At 35.8% G+C, this 24,282-nt stretch overlaps 1 protein-coding gene across 1 annotated transcript; it reads left to right on the top strand.

The window, feature by feature from the left end:
* The first annotated feature begins 8,647 nt into the window (after window positions 1-8,647).
* Window positions 8,648-23,349, top strand: LOC135217462 (defense protein l(2)34Fc-like). The gene is made up of 5 exons (XM_064253365.1): window positions 8,648-8,772; window positions 20,319-20,479; window positions 20,601-20,734; window positions 20,947-21,032; window positions 22,842-23,349. Exons 1-5 carry the CDS (start codon window positions 8,765-8,767, stop codon window positions 22,906-22,908), a joined length of 456 nt encoding a protein of 151 aa, XP_064109435.1. The 5' UTR covers window positions 8,648-8,764; the 3' UTR covers window positions 22,909-23,349.
* The last annotated feature ends 933 nt before the right edge of the window (window positions 23,350-24,282 follow it).

The following is a 24,282-nucleotide window of genomic DNA, read 5'->3' as shown; positions in this document are numbered from 1 at the left end:
TATTATAATATAATGTTAATATAGTATATATCATATATTATATATGTAATTAAGTATATGTTACATACATACAATAACATACATACATGTATATATATATATGTGTTAATATTAATATATAATATATATAATATATAAGATATTATATATATTTGGGACCCCTTTGTGAACATAATGCATTGCTAGTTATTAGGGACTTTCCATCTTATAGCAAAACAGTTATGTCATGGAAATGTGCTGAAGAATTAAATTTTTTAAGTACTAACACTGATGGCATTGCCGCTTTACTGTATATAACAAATGGTTAGGATGACTGACAGGCGAAGAAAGAAGTAGAAGAAGAATACATACAGATGAGGAGACAGAGTACTGTGACTAGCAAGAAAAACTTTCAGAGACTTGACTTCACAAAAGTGAGAATATCACTTATATTTCACCAAAAAAGGTCAAGCATCTTGTTGCTGCACCATGTGTGCAACTGTTTTGTGATCCCTAATCTCACTAGTATTACAATCCTGATGTTTGGAAATTCGTTATTGCTATTCTCAAGATACCTGTAGCATGCCGCCACAGGAACAGGAACCGTTGTAATATGAATTACAATATGTTCAATCATGGAATCATCCAGCTTATTGCCTCATAGTGGAGCCAAACTTGTTTTCAAACAGGCTAGGGGGAAACTATTCTGCATAGATTGTAAAGTGAGCAAACTGCTGGTTATTAGTACCATAAGTGGTAGTTAATATACATTCCAGTTGTGTAACCTAACAAAATCCTGTGAGAAACTCTCTGTAACTATATTATAGATCTGAAGTGTTTGGTTATATCAATGCATTCTGGAAAAGTGAACTAGAAAATATTTGGTTCAGAATTAATAAGTTTTTATCAAAAAGAGCTTTCAAGGACTGACCTTTATTTGAAAATATCATGTAAGAGAATTCTGTGGTGTGGTGTGGTAACTAAAAGCAATTTACAGCTGTATGTTAGTTCCATGCCTAAAAACGCGTTGTACACATTGACCTTCGTCTCATCTTTGTTCCTTGTGTTTCATTTATTCCTGAGGAAACTTCGAGAGAGAGTTTTGCACATTGGTGTACATTGTCTGTTATCATTTCACATAGTGAGTTATATTTAGTAATTTGGGTTTCTGAACAGAATTTCATATTAAGTTTGCATCCACTCACACTCTTCTTAACTTTATATCTTGAGTTGTTTCTTGTATAATGCTTTATAGAGAACAATATTATATTTGCTTCGCACTTGCCACAAGAGTGGAAAATACGAATAGGAATGATAACGGTATCAGAGAATGAAGTACAAATCTAAAGTTTAGTTTGCTCTTTGAAACCAATGGGAAATATCAACAACCTATGTCATTTTGCCCTATGGCGGATGTTTAGCAGCACGACCACGCAGTCAAAATTAGTTTGAGTGATATCACCTACTGCTATTTAGGATCAGTTCACAGAAAACAGACCATAATTGATTTCATACTGTTTAAAATGGATATGGGACTATTCAGTTGTTTGTTTACTAAACATTTACGAAATATTACCTAAGTGTCTTAATGTCGAAAAATGCCGTGACTGGAATAAAATCGGCAATGATGTCTAGGTTTTTTGCAGTAGTCGTCTCCCTGTTCAATATTGCGAATATTTTCATTTGTTTTTGACAGATTGGCCGGCATTACTTATTCGAAAGATTGTTGCAGTATCTTCACCGACCAGTGTATACATGCATTACAAAACAACTCATTGTTATGACAGATGACAGTATGCATGGATTTCATATTCCAATAATTATAACAGAAAATTTATTACCTTTGGCGCGTTTACTACAAAAACGGTCATGAAACTTGTCGCAGTGTAAAGAAACGTTGCGGTGTCTGCCTTTTATCTTGTAAAGGAGGAAACTTAATAATTAAATAATAATAATGTCAGCGTAAACAAGAGGCGACAGTTGCTCATCGTCACTGTCGTGGTAGTTGAATGTAAGTCAGTCTCAAAGAGTTCCAGAGGAAACTTTACTAGATAAGAATAGACTTCATTTACATGAGTCATTTAACCACCCCGAACTGATATGCATCGTTGGAGTAGGCTGTATAATGATTATATGTTATACAGATGTGTACTATATTTTAAAGACCCAGAAATAAGGAATAGAATGTTATCTGTGTTAGTCCCATCCCCCTCTCCAAGTATATTGTGTGAAGTTGTGCAAGCAACTCTAAACCTGTTGGTTAGGGTTATAAAAATTTAATTGAAGATTGTAAAGACTTTTTTTTTCGAAGGTTGCCAAGAAGTTAGTTTCCAATATCTTGCTGTTGTTTCCTCAAACTGATTCTGGTTTGTATCGTCCACATAGTTTGTCCAGGAAAGTACAATGTTAATATTTATCATGAAAAAGAAAGGACAAAAATTTATTATCAGCTTAAGGCTAAAGGTAATAATGATTTAATTTTCTGCGTTGTTTATATAATCAGAAATCTTATAACAGATAATATCTTCTTGGCCAAGGGAGCTCACATGAGTCCATTCGACTTTATTTTGTTGACGTCCTTCTTCTGGGAGTGAGTAATCCCACCTAAAGTGGAAACAACGTTATAATGATTCAGCGATTTTTTTTACGTGTCTCTACAACAGCTATTTTTGATGCATGTAATGGCCATCCTTGTTCTCTACATTTTTTATTTCCTACCTACCTGTATATTAATCTTGGTTCATATTTTTGTTATTTTTCGCCCAAGGGTTTTCTAAAATTCATTCTTTTCTATAATTGTTAGGTCCCAACTTCGTTCAGTTTTTACATAGATAAACAAAGAAATTCTTGAGCGCGTCCATATCCACCATTGTATAAAGTGAATCTTTCACAATTATTATGTGTAATTTCTTAGTAATTTCCCCTACTGTGACCATACTGTTAACTGCAGTGCTCTTCAAGCTCAACTTTCATTATTATTTGTAAAGATTTCCTCGCAGTAAGTGTGCCTTCATTCTTGATTCATGGCCCATTCATAACATTGGGAGAAGAGTAGCACTTAAAGAAGAAGAAGGAAAAAAGATATATATATATATATATATATATATATATATATATATATATATATATATAGATATATATATATATCTAGATATATATATATATATATATATATATATATATATCATATCTATATATATATATATCTATATATATATATATATATATATATAGATATCTATATATATAGATATATACTATATATATATATATATATATATATATATATATATATATATATATATATATATAGTGTGGGGGGAGTGTAAACATTTCCCGCTTGATATTTGATTGCTGGAACTTTAAATGTGACCGAAAGTGAAATGTTTGTTGAGAAAGATATTTCAACTGGGAGAGAGAGACTTTTGTCCTTTGCCATACAGGTGTTGCCCTTTTTCAGTTAAAATAATTTTTTATATTGCAGACTTGTGTGGTATCAAGAGAGACTCGGCATACCAACTGAACCTTTGTTTTTCATTTTAACTCCAACACAGTTCAAGGACGCTTGGTTCATGGAAATCTCCACACATGGTTCCGTGAAAGTTTAATTTGTCGTCACCTACGGCATTTGTGGGATTCGTCACCCCAGTGTAAAGTGACAATGCAGCCCTTTCTCCTCTCCAGCATTTTACACGAGTTTCTGTTATTTCATTCTATATATCTACATCTCTCTTTACACACGTACGTAGTTTTTAGTAACCCTCTCCGTTGCAGCATTTCTTTCCTTTCAGTAATCGTAATTGAATACTGAATGTTAAGAAAAAAGCCACAAGCTATATTATTATGTTTTATTGATAAACATTCTCATATATATATATATATATATATATATATATATATATATATTATTATATATATATATATATATATATATATATATATATATATTATAGATAGACTAATCACAGGTGAAAGGTTTTATGGGTTATTCAAGTGAAACACTATGTACAGCAATGCAGCTGTCATAGTAAGATCCCACTGCACATCGAGTTGAGAATGGCTGGAAGATGCAAACGAGTATGAACTGGTTTTGCATGTAACCGGTTTCTGACATCACAGGAAATTACTTTCGGGAAATGCTTTGTCCATTTTTAGATTCCTGTTTTAAATTATAATTCGCTATTGCCTTTTATTCGCTACTACTACCTCTTATGATTTTTTGTATATGCACAGATTATGTTAAATGTTATGTAAGTTTGCGACAATTTTTTTTTAAGTCGGTTTGCAGCCATTCAAAATAAGGTATTTACTCTGAAGCAATGTGGAATACAATGTTTAATGCATGTGCAGCATAAAACAAAAATACAAATCAGACGTTGAATTCGACTGTAACTTGATGAATAAGCAGGGAACCCACGCCGCTAAAAGAGTACAGTTAATGCTCTCTGTAATTGCAGGTTATGAGACTTGCCGGCGCATACTCCTATTTTATGTTCTTACTCTCATCACTTGCTACTATCCAGTTCTGTGATATAATGTTGAGAAGCAGAAGTGAGAACTCTTTTCGTATTAAAGAGGATATTGCCCTCGATGCGTTGTAACCGACGGCCACAAAAGCTTTATTTTTTGTGATCATAATTAATGTGCGTCTATATTTACAAAATCTATCAATTTTCTCTGGCAATCTGTATCGGTGTCGTGTAGCTGAAATGAAGTTTGCCTTTTGCAATTTTTAACCTAAGCCCTTTGCCATACTAGTACTAGGACGCAGCTGGTTGACATTCCAGTTTCTGGAGGATAATAGTCACCATCATCACCTAGTGGTAAACTATAGTACGTATTACTTATCTGTCAGAGAAACGATCACGTCTCCCGTTTTTGAGGGTGTGGAACACGTTGTTGAACAGCCTTCACATTATCCAGGCCAGAGTGACATCTAATACAAATTGCTTTTTACCGTATGTCCTCATATTTAATACCAGGGATGGACGTGGATCACTATACTCGTTTTTCCATCTGTCCATCCGCCTGTGGTAACACTGCGTCCCGGGCATTAGATAGTTACATTCAGCTTACATTCAACAATAATAATATCCTATTTCGAATATTAACGGTGTAATTCGCATACAGTAAATTATTAAAACACTTTTCAGTTGCAAATGTACACCCAGATATCCTTTTTATTTACCTAAAACTTACACATAGCGTAACTATTTAAAGCCCGGGACGCAGTGTTACCAGTATAGTTTGTCACTGGTATCTCATCACTACAGTTCCATTACCTCAAGTTTTCCATGTTAATGCCTCTTATTTTAAATAGGCTGAATTTTATGTCCAACATTTTTATCAGTATTTTATTAATAGACTTTTTCAATAAAGAGAGCCTAACAGCAATCGTTGGATTCATGAAGACTCGAATAATTGTTTTTCAGTGCTGTAGTCTGAGAGAACTTCCTTCCTGTCCAAATAAGTTCTGGAATGTTTAAACTGTAGTTTTATTAAAGCTGATAGCAAATTAAAGCTGGAAGGAATAAATTCAAGGCTAACTTTTTCAAAGAAGGATGAGCTTCTGAAATATCATGGCGGACTAACCTTCGTTTTATCTCTATCTTTCTTTCAATGCTCTCTCCTCCCCCAATGAGAATTAATTACCCGTGATGATAAGGGGTCATTACTTTACTGATATGTTGTCCTTGCATAAAAACGACGTCTTCGGCTTCTCTATAATTTGATTGTATGAATAATTGTCAAGTTAAAAATATGTCATAATTGTGATTGCCTTTCATATTTGAAGTTACAGTGGTAGTGGGGCGTCATATATCTGGTATTATTGGACCTGAGATTTATGTGAGTAGTCGCATGAGTACCTTGATAGTAAATCATACCTAGTGAGTGGGTTTTGATTTCACTTTTGCCCTTTATATGTTGCTGGCACCTTCGAGTTGAAATGGTTAGTGGACATTCGAGAGGCGGTTCCTGTTTGGGTGGTATTGGGAAATACTAGGATATCTGTATTTTCAAGACGGATTTCTGGTATCGACATTTATTTTTCACTCCAGATAATCAAGGTAAGTATAAGTGGGCTTCCCAAAAGATTATTAGTTGATGCAAAAGCCTGAAATAAGTAGAGTGAAGTTGAAATCTTAGCTGTGGATGGTAAATGCAAACGTATCATAGCATCAGAGCATAACATTTCGTTGCTTCCTCGACGTACATTAGAAATATTGAATTGCTTCGATTTTGTTAGTGCGATTAAAATTATTATATATTTATTTGATACTGAGAAGACTTGCTTAATACTAAAGGTTATGGAACGCTTCAGATTGCTCATTTGTCATTGCCAAAGAAATGTCTATATTAAGGCGTTTATAAGACACAGAACCTTGCAGGTTTAGTTTATAAATATTTACTGATTAAGATATCAACAAGGTTATATTTTAGAGTTGTGTGTTGCCTTCTTTTAATATGACTGTAAATGGCATAGCAGCTGTTATTTCTAGTGAATCCATCAACTCACTTGTTGTAGATGACTTATCCAAATCCTTTCCTACCTGCAGAATGACTGCAGTTGGAAGAGGCCTTACCTTTCAAGTAACAATATATTTAGTTAAATCAAAAAGCAAGACTAAAGAGAATGAGTGAGTGAGAATGTTGTAATTGTTTGATTATTATACAAAGTGCGGTTTTGGATTTACATCCTTAATTGAAAGATTTATTCGCTGAAAAAACAGGATCTCTAGGTCTATTTTTTTTCCATAAAATTACTTGGGTTCCTTATGTCTAGCACAAGAAAGTGAAGTTTATAAAATCTTCATTTCTTACTATCATTGAGACTAAACTTATTTTTACCAGGTATTCTGGGCCTACATGTCTTAAGGTTGTTCATTGTGACAATTTGAGACATGTTGCACAAAGGAAGCTAAGCGCTCCTTAAGAGCAAATCATATTTATTAAAAAAAAAATACTCTGTCCTATCATTTAAAAGTTTGCCTACTTTTCCATTCATCTTTGTTATGCAATGGTCCCTTAGATTTTGCTGAGGATGTTCCAAAGGCTTGTCTTCCGTTCGGAGGCATAAAAGGAGTTTGCACGAAGTCCTTCGCGAATGTAAATCTCATTAATAGAAGGTAACACACGACTTGAAAGTTGCGACATTTATCAGTGATCATTTTCAAGGTTATTTTTTATAATTAAGTGATTTCTGTTTCTTAGGTGTTAATCATTACCTGACGTAGTCAGATATCTGCAGTAATCCGAAAACTGTTGTACATCAAGAGATATTCTAGTGTATATGTTCTGTGCGTGTGTTTGTGTGTGTGTGTGTCATCTAAATTCCCATAATCTCCGTACTCCTATCAGGCTTTGAACTTCATTCATAAGTCGCTGGACATTTGAGCGAAAATAGGTAACCGTGTATTTTGCTGTTTTCGATGACTAGTGACGCACTTAAAATGACAGACAGCGTAAAGAATCTTGGTAAACGAAGATTGCAGTAATCTGGCTTTCATTCGTTTGCTTAATGAATAATAACCAAATATGTGTTCCTCCCAATTTCATCCTCATTCCATGGTAATGTTAAAATCATTTCCAGTTGTTTCCAAACAACCCTCTAATGCTGCAGATGCCTATCATAAAATAGTACTTTAATTTTACCTTCATATTGTCATAATTGCAGTCTCCCTTGCAAAGCAGAAATTAATCAGTATTTCTAAACGGAAATGTTGAGGAATTCCCGCGTAATATGGAAGGCGTGAGAGGGAGAAACTTGGGAGTGACATTAGAGACTGAACAGAAATGGCAAAAACTGGATTTTTGCTTTCAACATCCCCGTGAGAGCTCAAAGAGAGTTACGCTGTCTTTTCCAGAGATCATGATAGACCCTGCCTGATCATGAGCATTTCAGGGAAAACCAGGAACGGTGACGTTAACAGAGAGAGACTGAATATCCTTCAGTTTATAAGGAAGTGTTTGCAAGATAAAAGTGAACAGTAATGTATGTGTAAAGGATACGACTGCGTTGCTGATATCAGTTGAAGTTTTCGGAATACCCGAGAAAATATTTAATAGAGTAAAAATCATAATCAGAGCGAGGTTTTCTCTCTTACTGCAGAAGGAAAGATAGAATTCCAACATGATTTGAATGTGACACCAGCAATGAACACTAGTTTTGTGTTAAGACTATTTGCCATGTGTGAGTCCTCTTTCCCACCGATTGGCACATCGATGGCTGTAACACCTTATGCGGAAGTAGGCAAAGGAGTGTAATGACCTGACACTCTTTCCTTTCCCCAGTCGTAATCTTCTTAACATATCGAGCTCCAGCTATTGATTGTTTAGATTATTTTTTTTACCTTTAAAAGAAATTAATGCCGTAAAATGGAGCCGCAGATAGTAGTTTTAATACAATTATCGCCGGAAAATATTGTATTTTGATTGAAATTTGCCTTTTCTTCTTCATCAGAGTCACTGACATAAGAAAGATGCCTATCAGACTCGTAATTTTTTTTTTTTTTCTCTCTCTCTCTCTCTCCCAGATAAACACTTACGTTTGCCTTGAGAGTATATTAGTCATGTCAAAATATTGTCACATAGATTATAGTAAACACCGAAGACGAGAATGAGTCATGTATACTCACGGCTTGTCAACCAGAAAAGAAAAATAGTAACTGGCATCGCAAAGTTGACCAGCGAAAGTTATAAAGGGTAACGACTGCGGCGGCGCAGCGGCAGTAAACTGTTGTTGTAGTTGTCAAGTGGTACCGGCACTCCGTTGTATCTCGTCAAGATGTTCAGGTGAGTTCCCTTATGACTTGCGATTGCGTCAGAACATTTATTTTTCTAATAATACTTTAAGCTTCTGAATGCGTCATCCATGTTAATTTCTTGTGGCGAATGTTAATGGATATGAGGATAGCACTGCGAGAACTTACATTCGCCACATTTTCAAAAATGGAGAAAAACGCGTTCAAAGTTTTCAAAATTGGTAATGCCATAGCTAGTTTATTATTTGTTTCTCAGAAAAAATTCTTATATCAAAATTTTCCAAATTTCATGTACTTTAACGCTAGACTAGTAAAAAAATTAGACTTCACAACTTATGCTACTAGAAGCTATTAATTAGTAGTAACTGAATTTGCTAAGGCATTTATTGGCATTTGAAACACGTTTCTTCACCGCTTAAATAGTCAACAAGTTAATTTCCAATTGTAAATTTGTTACGTAGTCATAGTGCGTTGCTTTCAGTATCCCAGATACGATTTTCAGACTTCATTTGCTACTAGAAAATGTCCAAGAGGCACCTACAAGTAGCAAGCTTATAATGAAAAAAAAAACCAAAAACACACGAAAACTGTGTAAAAAACAGACGTAAATAAGAGCGAAGGAGAGCTCTGTTTACGAAGCGACGCTCCGCTCTGCTGCGGTGGGGTAGCTTGCACACTATTGGCTGACCCATAACACGTGACTTCAGTGATGAAAGTAAGTTCTCGCTCGCCAGGAGAACTCTGAAAAGCGAGAACTGACATTCGTATAAAAAAATAACTTATGTATAGAGGCCATATGGTTGACTTTACAGTGCCCGAACTTAGATTCGCCCCATTCCCCCGAATAGTTTATGTGGCGAATGAACGTTTGAGACCAAAAAACGCATTTTGACCAGGTGTGGCAAATGCAAGTTCTCGCATTGCTAGCCTCATATAACATGATTTCAGAATGTCTTTCGCAATATTAGTGAATGACAATAAGAATACGTTGAAGGTCCAGATTCTGAGGTTTGATTGTTGTAGTTATAGTAATATCTAAAAGGTCTTGTGATTTCTCTACATTCCCTTCCGTCTAAAAAATATCAGTCCGCTATTAAATTGTTGTCAATTGTTAGGTTAAACAGATAAACTTTAAAAAATTTAAAGGTACTACTTGAAAAGCCCCGTCTACCGGTAATGAAGCCATTCATAGCATCAAAAACTTTATATTACTAATGAAAATGGAGAGGGACTAATACCTACCGCTTTGAATTATATATACCGTACCTGTCTTAAATTCTTGAGTACTACATTGTTCCCGCAACCTCAGTAAGATTTGTTTTTAATAATTAGTGTAAGGATGTATTATTGCTCACAGGGCAGTTTATTTCCTTAATATTTTTTATACTTTTCTTCCCTCGGCCACGGTTGTAGGTTTTGATAACGTGCAGGTGAAAAAATGAGCAAAATGTCAAGTTGTGGATTTACCTCCACTAATAAAGTTGGGGGAAGTTGTGTTCTCCCTTGGCTGAATATCTGTTTGTTTGTTGTGTGTTATGTATAATGTTGGCATTGATTGAAAATTAAGAGCATGCAGATTCATGATTTTCTAACTCTAAAAGATCTCAAAACGTTTTTGAGGGATTCCAATAATATATAGTTTGGAGGGGTTGGCTATGGGCAAGGAAGAGTTGATTAAATTTTAACAGGGATCTGGATGCAGATCTAAACTATTATTCAAAAACGTTTTCGATGAATTTCAATGAAATTTTGCGGTGGGGGGGGGGGGGGGGAGGTGAGAATTAATTCAAAATTCGTTTATGAAAATTGATTGAATTTTGGACGGGTAGGCTGTGGGTGGAACTTCAAGGAATGCTTTAGCTGTTAACATGGATCCGGATCCAAATGCAGATCCAAGGTTTTTACCTAATGGCGATTGTAAATTTCAGTGATAATTAAGAGAACTTGACTCAGGACAAAAGAAAACTTATTTCTTTGATCACGATACAAACCTGATTCCGATTCAGGGGTTTTGTTTTGTTTTCGGGACTTTGGTTAATTTTTTCTGCTTTTTGTAGCATATAAGTCATACTGAACTCTATGAGAACAACAATTTTCTCTCAAAATGAATTCCTGTGGTTTTAGTGGAGGTTATGTGCTGTCTGAGAAGTTCTTATAATTTTTTCAGTATTACTCATCATTCTGAGCATGCGACATCAAAGTAAGTGTACTTGTTAAGTAAAGTTAGACAATTTTGTGTGTGCCTGAGTAACACGTTGGTTTTCTCATAAAGTATGCAACACAGTTATAGGTTATGTATGGTATAATTGTTTGTAAGAAGAAAACAGCAGTCAAACGGCTAATCATATCTAATGGCCATCAAAGACGTAATGTCGAGAACCGTCGTTAGGTTCTGAGGAACGATATAGAGAAAAAACTATCAAAGGAACATGAAAAGGATATTTATAGAATATCAGAATCAAGGAAAAAGCAAAGACAATACTTTGTTCACTCAGGTGTAATCGGAGATAAATAAGGAAATATTTTGCACAGGAGTGACAAAACGAAGATGATCAGATTGTTATAATCATCTTTCAAACAAAACAGGAGAGAGGGATTTGAAAAATGTGGGAATGGTGGTGGTGTGAGGGCGGGGGGGGGGGGGGGGGGGCGGTTGTTAATGAGATGCAATCCACGTAAGTCAAAAAGGCTGTGAGTAAGATGAAGAATGGGAATTCAGTGGATCCATCAGAGATGCAAATTGAAATGTTGAAGGTAGTTAGTATAGAGGTGAAGGAATGTATATTGCAACTATTGGAGGCAGTGTGGAAAGAGCCTAATGCCGAATGATTGGGAATAACGCCCGGAAAAAATGCTTGATGAGGCGTTACGAGCATTTGTCAAGATGAGTGAACTGCAGGAGCTGCATTGTAGGGAGAGATACGGGTGTTGCTGTCTTTATGAATAAGATAGTTACAGAAAACGAATCTCTTAAGGTAATATGAAATCCTACTATGTATTTATAGACATAAAGAAGGTATTTAATTGAGTACCCATGAGATGGTGTTCTGGTGATTAAGAAAGAGGATATTGCCAGAGAAGTTGCTTAGGTTTGTTAAAAATATGTATACAAGAACAGGATGGCAGTAATAACAGCCTGTGGAGTAAAAAATAGATGCTGCCTGCCAGGCTCACCGTCAGTAACTGTGGAAACTGCTGCCTTGCAGGTTGACTTTTTTTTTTAGTCAAAGGCTAGGCCCACCGCTAACAACTGTGGTTGATAAAAATAAACCATGCCTGATGTGTCAGAGGCGCGTCAGGCAACCGAGCCCTTAATGTAGGGATAACGGTAGGCAAGAAGAAGAAGGTTTAGCAGAGGAAGATGTTTCGATAGCAATAGTTTGAGAAGACGCATCAAAACAACGACCCCTTAGCCTAGGGATAGCAGTAGGGATCATGGTATATACCTTAGTAGGAATGAAGAAGTTGAGAGCCGCTTAACCAGCTGGCATTATGAGTCATAGCTAAATGATCGAACATATCAGTGAATCAGAATTCTTCGTTCATGGTTGGGTCACTCATAGATAGCTAAATTACGATGGTGCTTAGCTTCAGTACAACGAAATCGGGAATATTATGTAATGGATTGTGCCTAAACTGAATAACCTAAGACTAGATTTGATTCTAAGCGAGCAGCTGGAAAAGAAGATGAGTGCAAGTGTAGATCCTCTGAGGAAAACACGAAAAAAGAGAGAGGAGGCTACACGCAGGTACGGCGAGTGACTTGGAGATTTCCAAAATACGTACATTGAAAGAAGTCTCTCTCTCTCTCTCTCTCTCTCTCTCTCTCTCTCTCTCTCTCTCTCTCTCTGTTAAGCCGCCTCTACCCAGGGTTATAATCCAGCCGGGTCAACGTTGGACCGCCTTCTTGGGATAAATTTTTTTACATTAAGAGGCTTGTTCATACTGTTTGCACTCACCTTTGAGAAATTCATAACATCTGCCTCTAACTGATGCCATACCATGCAGCATGATAGCTGTATCAAAACCACTACCTGCAATTCTCTCTCTCTCTCTCTCTCTCTCTCTCTCTCTCTCTCTCTCTCTCTAAGACCTACCTCGCTCCGGCTTTTTTTTTTCTCTCCCTCCAGCGACTGGTCTCAGCCTCCCTTTCACCTTCTGGATCCTTTGGTATAAGAAGGAGGAAAAATTCTTGAATGATCAGGTAAAAAAACCTTGACATTTTAATTCGATCCTGTCATTGATTCTGAGTGTTCCTTTATTTGCATATTCATAATTGTCCATTAGAAAGGTACTGACAGCTTTACTCATCATTTTTTATATGGAAATAGATAAAACAGGGACCATCTATATTTGATGCTCACTCGCGGTCATTCCTGCCATGTATTAATTTTTTCTTGCTCAAAACATATAGATGTTGTAACATCAATTTTGTTAACTTAACTCACACTAATTCCTTTGTTGGAGAACCTTCGTTTTTTTACATATACACATACTATATAGTATACACACACACACACTTATGTGTGTATATATGTATGTGTGTGTATCATATATTACTGTACACTATTTTTCTCACTCTCTCTCTCTCTCTCTCTCTCTCTCTCTCTCTCTCTCTCTTTCTAACCAAGTCACGAGAGAGAAATAGAAATCTCGATCTACCTGCCATTTTAATCTTATGATTCGTGCACCTCCAAACCTTACCTCGATCACAAACCGATGGTTATTTTTTTTTTTTATCAGGAAGGAAGAGTTCAGTGACATTTTTTGTGTATGGCTATTCTAAACTTGATGGAATATGGGCCAGTTGTATTATTCGCCTTAATTCCTTTATATAAATTCCTGCCTTTCTTTGGCCGTTCATCAAAGACTATTCGGTCTACGTTTCCGTTCTTCTCTCGGCAGCCACCGACTAACAATATGGAAACTTTTTTTTATATTGCTGATGACACAATATGAGATTTATGATACGCCTTAATCAGAATTTCTGAAGACTTCAGGGATGCTTAGTGTCACAGGGTTCGTTTTACATTCCTGAAAGTAGAATCGTTCAGTTCTCTTTGCCTCCACGAACTTGGCGTTTTTATCTTTTATACAGGTGCTACTTCATCCACTATAAGTAGGTCGGACAAGAAATTCCCTGGATGCCATGAAACAAATATTATTTTATTATACTATATATCTTCGACGCCAAGATTTAAATAATTGTGAGCTCAATTGAAGGAATGCAACAGGTAATATCTGAAAAAATCTGATTTGAAAGAAACTTGATATTTACGAGGATAGATCTTTATTAGTAGATCTCTGAGACCATCCTGGGTTGCCTGCTTAATACAGATGTTGCTTTAAGACTGGGATCATGCCTAATTCAATAAAAAGATTGCAACTTGAAGAAATGGCCTTAGCTGCAGATCCAGTATGAAACAGTAAAATCGTTGAATTTGAACACTGACAGATTTGTTCAGAACTAAAGAAATCAAGTGTAGCCAACTGATCACGCACACTCAAAGAGAGAGTAAGAGAAACTTTTTTAGTGTATTTTCAGCAAGCGAGAAAATAGAAATTTCCCTTATCTAGGTAAATTTCACTATACTCTGTTTTTTCCATCTGTCCATCCGCCTGTGGTGTTTTTGTATGGTAACACTGCGTTCCGGGCTTTAGACAGTTACATTCAGCTTACAATCAACAATTATAATAATATCCTATTTCGAATATTAACGGTGTAATTCGCATACAGTAAATTATTAAAACACTTTTCAGTTGCAAATGTACACCCAGATATCCTTTTATTTACCTAAAACTTACACATAGCGTAACTATTTAAAGCCCGGGACGCAGTGTTACCATACAAAAACACCACAGGCGGATGGACAGATGAAAAAAAAAGAGTATAGTTTTAAACGTGTACGCTTAAAATTTATGCGAAGGTCTCGGCTAATAGATCAGAGCTTTGTAAATTTGTGAATAATTCAATATTTGTTTGATTGTAGGACCATCTTTGGCTTTGAGCATAATCTTTACTCCAAGAACGCACCAGAAGCATGTAATAAGATCCAGTATGTGTGTGGGTGTTCCACATCTACTTTTACTTTACCGAAACCCGTCACTCTTGCCTGTTACAGCTTGCAACCTCCTCTCCTCATAAAAGTATCATGATACTTTTCCCAAAGAACCCTTCACTCTATTCATCCTGAATACTTGCATGTTACATACCACTCATTGCTCCATCAGCCTTTTTCAAGATGCACGCTTCATCCACATCACCTTTTTTATTTTGTAAATCCAGTTAATTACATTCGCACAATCTGATATTCCATATCCAGGAAGCCTTAATTTCTTTAGTAATCCCATCTAACATTTTATTCCGTTCGATTTTCACCCTATTTACCGACTTCCTCTTCTTAGAAATGACTTTCACTGTTCATTTTAAAACCTTCATAAAAGAGCAGCAGTCCCATCAAGTTTCCACCAGACAAGGCCTCGCGACACATGCATATATATATATATATATATATATATATATATATATATATATATATATATATATATATATATATATATATATATATATATATATATATATATATATATATATATATATATATATATATATATATATATATATATATCTTGAGTGAAACGTCGACTTGCTCTGTTGCCTTGGTCAAAACCAGTTGGAGAGCAGCATTTCCTTCAACACTTGCTTGAATTAACTGGGATCGCTACTCTTACCTCGTATTTCGTAATGATGACATCAGTTTATCAGTTTCTTTTAACATTCAGGACCTCGACTTTGACATGAAGCCTCCCAATGAAATCATTTTAATTAACATATCCTATCGACCGCTTTGGGAATTATATCAAGTCCGTTACCGTCCTTCATTTGTGCTACTTTCTACCCTTAACTTGCGTAAATATCTATCATTAACATTAGTTCCTAAGTACTTCATTTTGTCTTTCAAATCTTTTTTTATCATCTTCATCCAGTTTGAGAATACCGCTTATCCCGTCCACTTGCGTCATTCAACTGGCTCTCCAGATAACATCTCTTTTTGAACCAGTTGAACATTTCTAATTACAGCAAAACAGCGCCGATCCACTCGGCCTCTGCCATTATTTCTACAATCTCACTGCCTGTTTCTTCTCTCACTTCAACAAATGAGACACAACACCAGTTCCATCAGTTCTCGGATCAGTCAACTCTGTCGCATTTCATGTCAATTCCATTGGTATTCTTTACGCAGCATAATTTTCATCATTGCCTGCAAGAGTCGATTCCACACTTTTATCTTTTGCTTTTGCATTAAAAGGATACTAAATTCAGGAAGTCTTGTTCTGTTTTAATTTTTATTGCAAAAGTTAACGGATGATGCTCCAAGTAACATAATCAGTACATTCTTTCAAATGTTGGCGTAGATTGTCCTAGCATTACAAACAGCTTAATAATTTCGATTACACTTCTCTATGACTTTCAGAATATTATTGTTTTACTCACCATGATTCATCCATCAGATATCTCTTGACTGTAAATCCAGCTACTCTCCTCGCTAAATACTCAAAGAAATCTCTTCGACGCCACCTTAATATCGTTTACTCTCGTTTAATCTAGTCAAGTCCAGTGAAAGAAATCGATCGGCATTTCCTAATCACAAATAGTGGTTTGAACAGTGACTGGTTTGATAGGCTTAAGGGTACATGAAATTACCACCTGTAAGGGTGAACTAGATAGGAAACTTTTACCTCTCTTTTTGCAAGTCATGCAATAAGAAAAGCCGTTCAACGTAACTTTCACAAGTTATGTATTGTTGTCGTTTCCAATCAGGCGTTTGCATATCTCACGCAAAGGTATTTTTATTTTACATTGGTTTTTTTTAAACAGAACTTTTTTTAAATAAGGATTTCACCCGTTGAAATTATTTTTTTAAGAAATTGTAATATCCAGTCACCATGTTCATTTCAGTAATCTTTACCTTTGATATAATATATACTCGTATAAAACACCATAAATCGCGGTGAAATTTTGAACTTCGACGGAAGCATTTTGAACTGATTTTTATACATCGAGTTTTGTGTCGTCTGGATATATAGGGTACACATGAACACACACCAATGTTAGATTTGCGTGTATAGATTTTTTTTTCATTGCATCCTGCTTTTTTAGACTGTTCTTCATAATGCAAGTGTAAAATGCATTGATTTTACGCTTGTACGAAATCATTGTATAATTATTATATATAATGAATGAAAGTACAGTATGCCTATGGCAAGAATCCAGTTTATATTACATTTACTCATGTTCTCTTATATATAGGAATATATAATTCTTTGACATCTGCTTTTGTTACTGGAGCTCTGAACGTACGTCATTATGCAACAATTTCATCGTATAAGTTACAAAAGAAATACTTGACACCCTTCGTTTTGATGTACGTTACGGCTGTTATTACCGAAACACAAGCCAGTTTCATCATCGCCCACAACGGTGTCTTAATACAGAACCGTGAGTCAACCTACATTGCTCTTTGCTTTGGGGTGTCTCCGGAATGTAATTTCAGGCCTCAAATAAAATCGGATACAACCTGAGACTCCCATTAATGTCTTGTGTCGCAAGAACAGCTGAAGTAGTAAAAGCGAACAGACAAAAAAGATATGCAATTTGAGGATGGATCATCGGGAGTATAGGAAGTCAAGACTGACTGAAATGCTATTGATCGATCGATATTCAAATTTGATTTAGAATTAACCCGTGTTACTTACCATTAGATCAGAACACTGTTTCCATTGCAGTCAGTGTCCTATTTGGCCTAAATTGGGGACAAGGACGTTCAGCAGATTACTTAATGTTTACCGAAAGGAATTATGATTGTGAATTATCTGGAGAGTGGGTGATTCACGCTTGCTGATTCGTCGGTGTTTGCAATACCTCGTCATCGTCTAAAGGTGCGTTCACACGGTCGAACAATGCCCGACGGACAAACATTGTTGCCATATCAAAGGCGAAGCAGGATGACGTCAAAAGCGTTGAAACGAGGGAAGTAGATCTGGCAACAAACTGTGGTACCAGTTGAAGTTGTATATCACTTTTCTTACTCTGCTCACAAGGCAAACTCTGGTAAGCAATTGTTAATTGGTAACAATGTTTGTCAGTCGGACGTTGTTCGACAGTGTGAACGCACCCTAACAAAGTCGTGGCTTCAGGATTTGGACGAATTTATTACGTACCAAATACCCATTGAGTAAGAGACTAGATTGTAACCAAAGATGGATTTCACCAATGGCTGATGTGCAATTCTGTTGCGTAGGAAATTATAGAGCCATCTTTTTATTTTCCTGTAGCCGATTCTTCCTCGCAGAATTTTTCTTCATGCTGTGAAGTTACTTTCTGTTCTATTTTCTCTTTATTGAACCTGTGTTACGTGAGAACATAAACAACGATGATTAGTCACATGGAGAGAATTCAAACTATCATGATCACCAATCACTATAGCTTATGAGGTAAAAAGATTTGCAATATATGATTTTAGTTATAATTGTGGACTTGAGTTCATTCTTAGCAAGGAAATCGACAACTTTTGTATAACGATAACGAAATGTGGAGGCAGGTATTTAAAAAACAAAAAAACATGTATTGAAGACAATTATCGAGGAATACACTACTCCGGGGCTTTGAGTAAGTCTGCATTTTAAGAAAAGATAAAGTTGAAGATTGCAAGTGAGATTTATTTCCAGTGAAAAAGGCTTTCTAAAATATCTAAAATTAATAATCTTAGAATTATATGACTTCGACTTATGTATGACGCAGCAGTTTTGAAATTGAGTAAAAATATCTGTTAAAAATTGTGCATCACTTTTATCCGTTGAAATTTAATGTCAGGTTGTGAAGTGATTGGTAAATATAAGAACCTAAGACTCACCTGTCACCAGCTTTCCAGATGACTTGCTTTTTCGTCTCGGGTTTTGATTAAATTGCAATTTGTTCATTATCAGTCGTAAAAGAGCAATTTTTAGAAAACCCCTCTTTCTCAAATGTCAAGACAAGTTGGAGATGCTGCTATTTTTACTTGTGCACTATTTTTTCGAACAAATAGTGGTCAAATTAGAGTTTTGCAAGGAACAGCCTGTCCTTCTGCGAGTCTCTTCAGATGCTTCATACTCCACTGTTTTGAAGAGTTGCCAAGTAACTTATTAAAAAAACTGCAAAGCAAAAGTATATGAATGTAAAGATGATTGAAAAGGAAATTAAGGGCCAAAACCAGTGACCTTCATTAAACGAAACGGCGAAACCAATAGATCAAATGGAAGATGGAAAGCCACGTCACCTTCATTCTCAGGGAGTTTTTGACAAGGATAGGAGAGGGCTCTGCGGAAAGAAATAAAGTGTCGCTGTCATAAATCTTTGCAGATGAGTTCTTCACTTAACATTCTTTGGCTTCGTTGCGAGTCCGTTTCGTTGAAGGTAATAAAAGTTACAGCTGAGGACGATTCTAGTTAGGTTTTATATGATTCCTTCGATTGAGAGATGTGTAAAATAGCACTGTACCCTTTCTAGATTATTTGAACGCTTTGGCGCTTGTTATACAGAAGGAATTTTATAGATCATGAATTCTGCTTCCCGACGAAGAGATGGCCGTACAATACAAGATCCAAGAAAATACAGGGCCTTGGTACTGCAGTTATCCAATGTCGTTGTAGCTGGTGATGTGCCGCTGGATATTTGGACTGATAACGTGCCTCTAATATTTAATGACGGCTACTGAAAATGTGGGAGCACTTTACAATGGAACTCTGGATCCATATCTAAAAGCAAAATAATCTGTTAAACCAGTATGTATTTTTAACACTTGATAATTCCAGTTTTCAAGTGTTTGAACTGGATATTAACACTTTCCTCAATAGGCATGACTTTCATGCTTATAATGCATCTATTGTCACTTTATAATTTACAATTCTTGTTTATTGCATTAGATTTTTTTAAGGTGTTCTAAACAATGATTGAAATACACTTTGAATGAGGATTGTCGTTTTTGCACCCAATCTAGCATCACATATTCATTCGCATGGGTTTTAGCACTACTAAGTTTTAAAACTGGATGTCATAATTCTTTGAACTATATATGATCCTTAGAAATTTTCATTTCTTTTCTCCTGTACCGGCGCTTGTTTTTGTAATTATATGAATCAACAACCTTTGCATATAATGCGTTTTGACTCTTTCTGTTGAATGTAACAATAAAATAAACTTATCTCTTCAAATGATTCTCGTGTATTTGTTACCATTGTCGCCACTTAAAACTGATTTTATAAAATTTGATGAACGTTCTTTGGCTGACATCCTCTCGGTGATCTAATTTTGGTGGATATCGATGATGAAGGTCTAGTAATTTTAACCATCAGACTTACCATTGAGTTTATGCCAAGGGACGTTGCTTGGCTTGATAGATGTACTCTGTCAGGAGATACCCTTGAGTTTATGCCAAGGGACGTTGCTTGGCTTGATAGATGTACTCTGTCAGGAGTTGTGTTGCTGTTTTACTTGTTTGTTCCCTGGTCAGTTTATGTTCAATCCTCCTGTTACAGATACCTGATTGTTGGATTCTTTGTGGGATATGTGATTGCATACCCAGAGGGCGCCCCAGAAGGTGCTTGTGGAAATCTCGCACCGCAGCATGGTGCTCCTGTCCAACAGAATCCCGGCTTCACGATCGCTTATAGTCAACCAAACAATGGTGTTTACACAGGTAAACGCATTTGTGTGTATGTCAAGGATATTGTATACTTACATCTAGTCTTCCATAATCATCAGTGATGGTGCAACGTAAGTGCTGTGAGTGTTTATAATTATAAATTTATCCTCCACAGTTACCCTCAATGCTCCCGCTAACAAACCCTTCAAAGGCTTCATCATTCAAGCATTTGATTCTAGAGATGGGAGAACACCTGTAGGTCAGTTTGCAGCACCAAATGGTTCTCAAGCTAAAATCATTTGTAATGGGGTAAGTTCTACGCCAATTGTTATATTTTTGCCATGACTTTTAATTCAACACACGTATGACACACGTAGCTTTTGCGCTTTTGTACAACAAATACATTGGAATAAAAATTTTCAGTGAGAGCTTTTAGTTACTAAGATATATGGAGGATAGCTATATAAAAAAGTACTTTGTTTATGGTAAATTACTGAAATGGTTCGTTTTTCTCACAACAGTCTGGAGCCACCCATACAAACAGTAATCCTCTTCCTGGCGTTCAGCTTCAGTGGAAAGGAACTCCCGGTACCAAGGTATACTTCAAGTAAGTATGAGAAACCTCAATTTGTGACGCTGTGTAGCTCAAGGGGCTTCCGTGAAATTCCGCCACTCGTGTCTTTCCCGTTCTTTATCTTCTACAAGTCTCCACTATCTCTAGCATCCTTTTTCATAAGCTAGTTCTCATCCAAGTAGGCCTTCTCCATCTCTCATCTATATGGAACATCCGTAATTTCCAATATGGTAGCATTTCTAACGCTGTCATATCATCTGACACCCCAGTATTCTTCTTAAAGCTTTATTTTCGGGCCTGTAGAATCTTTAAGGAATGGTTTCACTGCCATATAACCTTCGTGTCCATATAGTAATACGGAGTTTGTTAGACTTGTAGTCTTTCCATTTGCAATTTCAGGTCTACTTAGTTTTCAAATCTTATTAAACTTACTCATTGTTTGATTAGCTTGTTTTAGTCTTTCCCTAAATTCGTACCGTAGAGAACGTACACTGTATGTCATTGTCCTTAAATATTTGAAAATTGCAACATTACTAATATTACTCCAACCAATGTTATTCATTCCTGTCTATGCGCTCTGTCCTCATTATTCTGTTTTTCTGAAGTCTATTTTGAGTCCAGTCTCTCTAGATACTATTAATGAATTCTGCCAAGCAAACTTTGTTGATCTGTGGTGTTTTAGTGACTGAAACATCATCATCTTCATAATCGAAATCTATACAATCATTATCTTCATAATCGAAGTCTATCCAAATTTCAATATTTTCTAACCATTTTTTTTATAAAATGTATGAGAATGACAAGAAGCTGCGGGAAAAAATTCAAAGCAAAGAGTTGCAAAATTAGCAACCTGGTGTCATGGTGAGGTGAGATGATAGAGATTCTGAGTACAGAGCCTAAATTTGATGGGAGTGAGTACAGTAGGGTGGATATCAATTTACCTTTCTCGGTAGACAAATGATCAAGTCGATCGTCCATCACTGTATCTAGACCCAAGGCTCGGATTCAGATGCTGGTTAGAGAAGATGCACTTAACAATTATGATTACTTTTGGATGATAGGTATTCATAATGTATAGCAAATTTTATATAAAATGCATTCACTTTCAAACTTGCATATTGCACTATCACATTTACCTTTAAACAACAAAGGAACTTCTTCTTCTCACACATTCCTTCAGAACCTATCCCTTGTCCAGACATAGCTTCTTCTAGTCTAGTTGTGACATACATTAATGATAAAATCCTTTCATTCAGTTACCAAGTGGAGTTCTGTGACATGCATATTTGTTAACCTCCATGTTCAAAAAGGACATGCGAACAACCATCCATTAACGGTAATGTTTGTAGAAAGTAAACATCTTTAAATTATGTCGTCGGTTTTTGGGAAAAATTTGTGATTTAGTATTTCAGAAAGATCTCAGGGTAACAGGATGAGTTGTACTGGAACAGTCTGGCAACTTTGTTGAGCATGTATTCCTCAAAATTGTAATAAAGATATTTTTTCGAATTTGGAGTACAAATTTTCAAAAACCCCAAATTTTAATTTCTCGATCTTAAATGTGGCCTTATAAGCTGATAGAAAGGTATTTGTTGTCAGAAATGACAGTAAATTTATATGTAAAATTTGTAATACTAAAATTTAAGTTACATAGTTTTATTTAGCTTAGTGAAGTCATTCTGTACCACAAAGTCTGCGGAAGAATGGGCTTCTTAAAGGCTATTTGAACCTCACTCTTGCTCTTTGCACTTGTGGAGAAGCTTTAACAAGTTTTGTTCTTTGACCAGTGGCATTGCTTTGGTTGTTTGACTAATCATTTGCATGTGTATCTTCTCTTTTCAGGGCAACTGTTGTTGTGGAGTACCATGAGATCTATGGTGATATCGTGTCTGCTGAATTCACAGCCTAATGAATATACTTCCCATGTAAGTGACTGGTTTGGTAACTTTAAAGAAGTCATTTTTCCATGGTAGATGCTTTGTTGTGTTAGTTGTTATTAAGAACCAGAAAGTCTCTTTTTAGTTTGTAAAGATTATATTTTCCTTATTTGTTACACTTTCCTGAAAGAATTATGGATGTTTAAGCAGTCTGCTGTTTTCATGGTATCATCATTTATATGTAATTTATGTCATAGCCGTCTGCGTCAATCATTGGAAAAGTAATCAGCTTTTTTGCACTTTTGCCATGATATTTGTTTATTATAAATGTAGTAATGATACCCTGTTATTAAAGGTGAATATTCCTTATGGATTTAATATATCATTCTAAAACATTTTCGTTTTAATAAAATGATAGGCTGACATCAGCATGAATTTGTTTGTTACTTGAAGAAATAAATTTGTAACCAAAATGTAGATTTATTGTTCCTATAAGGAAAAACTTATTATAAGTGGCAGATTTATTTGTAAAGTGGTCATACGTATTACCTACGAGATTACAAAATCAAAATAATTTTTGAACGCCCTTCCACTCTCTCAAAGAGGCATATTTCCAGATTTTACAAGCTTTCTTGGAATTCTGACTTCGAATTGTGAGCTTCAGTAGTAAGTTGCCCAGCTCTATAACACAGAAGGAGCATTAGCAACCAAAGTTGATGCGTTGACGACACTGGGGGCAAGTTTACGAGATGCATGAACAGGAACTTTCTTTGATCGTGAAATGCCAGAGGCTACACATTCCCTCTGCTGAACTACGCTGTGTCCCAGGTCATCGTGGCCAAGTAGAACACGAATTTATTGTTCAGGCTTCACTGCAAAAGTGACTGCATACGTAATATGGTCTACTCGTTTATGACTAAAACACCAGATCGAGAAGTACCTGCTTTGATGCCGTATTCTCAATTAATTGTTTGAGCCTGCTAATGTTGCCAAGAAAGTCTCACATGAACAAAGAAGAAACCTGACGTTATCTTAACCAATTCCATGAAGATTCTGGAGATTTTATGATATCAGTATAGTGGTTTAACCATGGCCATCTTAAAAGTTTACATTGTCAGAAAATGAAATTTAAGTCTCTAACCAACCATAGAAAAGCTTATTTTGCCTCCATACAACATCGATCAGAACTCTTAAGAGAAAGGGTCTGGTAATCCCATCAGAACCTCATTGCCAAGAGCCATGATAGGCGGAGTTGTGAGAACAATAGCGCTCCGAACAATCGCTAATCGATTTGCCACTTAATTCTAGAATTTTCGATTTTGAAAACCTTCCACACGATTCAAGGATACATATTTGTCATTGAATCATTCTGGAACTTAGTTTATTTTTATTCATTAATTTATTTA

This window comes from Macrobrachium nipponense, chromosome 7, assembly GCF_015104395.2.
Source record: "Macrobrachium nipponense isolate FS-2020 chromosome 7, ASM1510439v2, whole genome shotgun sequence".
Lineage (NCBI taxonomy): Eukaryota > Metazoa > Arthropoda > Malacostraca > Decapoda > Palaemonidae > Macrobrachium > Macrobrachium nipponense.
Note: the sequence above shows the minus strand (reverse complement) of the source record. Positions and strands in the feature narration are given on the sequence as shown.

Bases quoted from the DNA above. Each gene is read 5' to 3' on its own strand.
- LOC135217462 (XM_064253365.1), top strand. The intron at 20,480-20,600 runs GTAAACGCATTT...TATCCTCCACAG, and splicing joins AAACAATGGTGTTTACACAG to TTACCCTCAATGCTCCCGCT. The intron at 21,033-22,841 runs GTAAGTATGAGA...TTCTCTTTTCAG, and splicing joins GGTACCAAGGTATACTTCAA to GGCAACTGTTGTTGTGGAGT.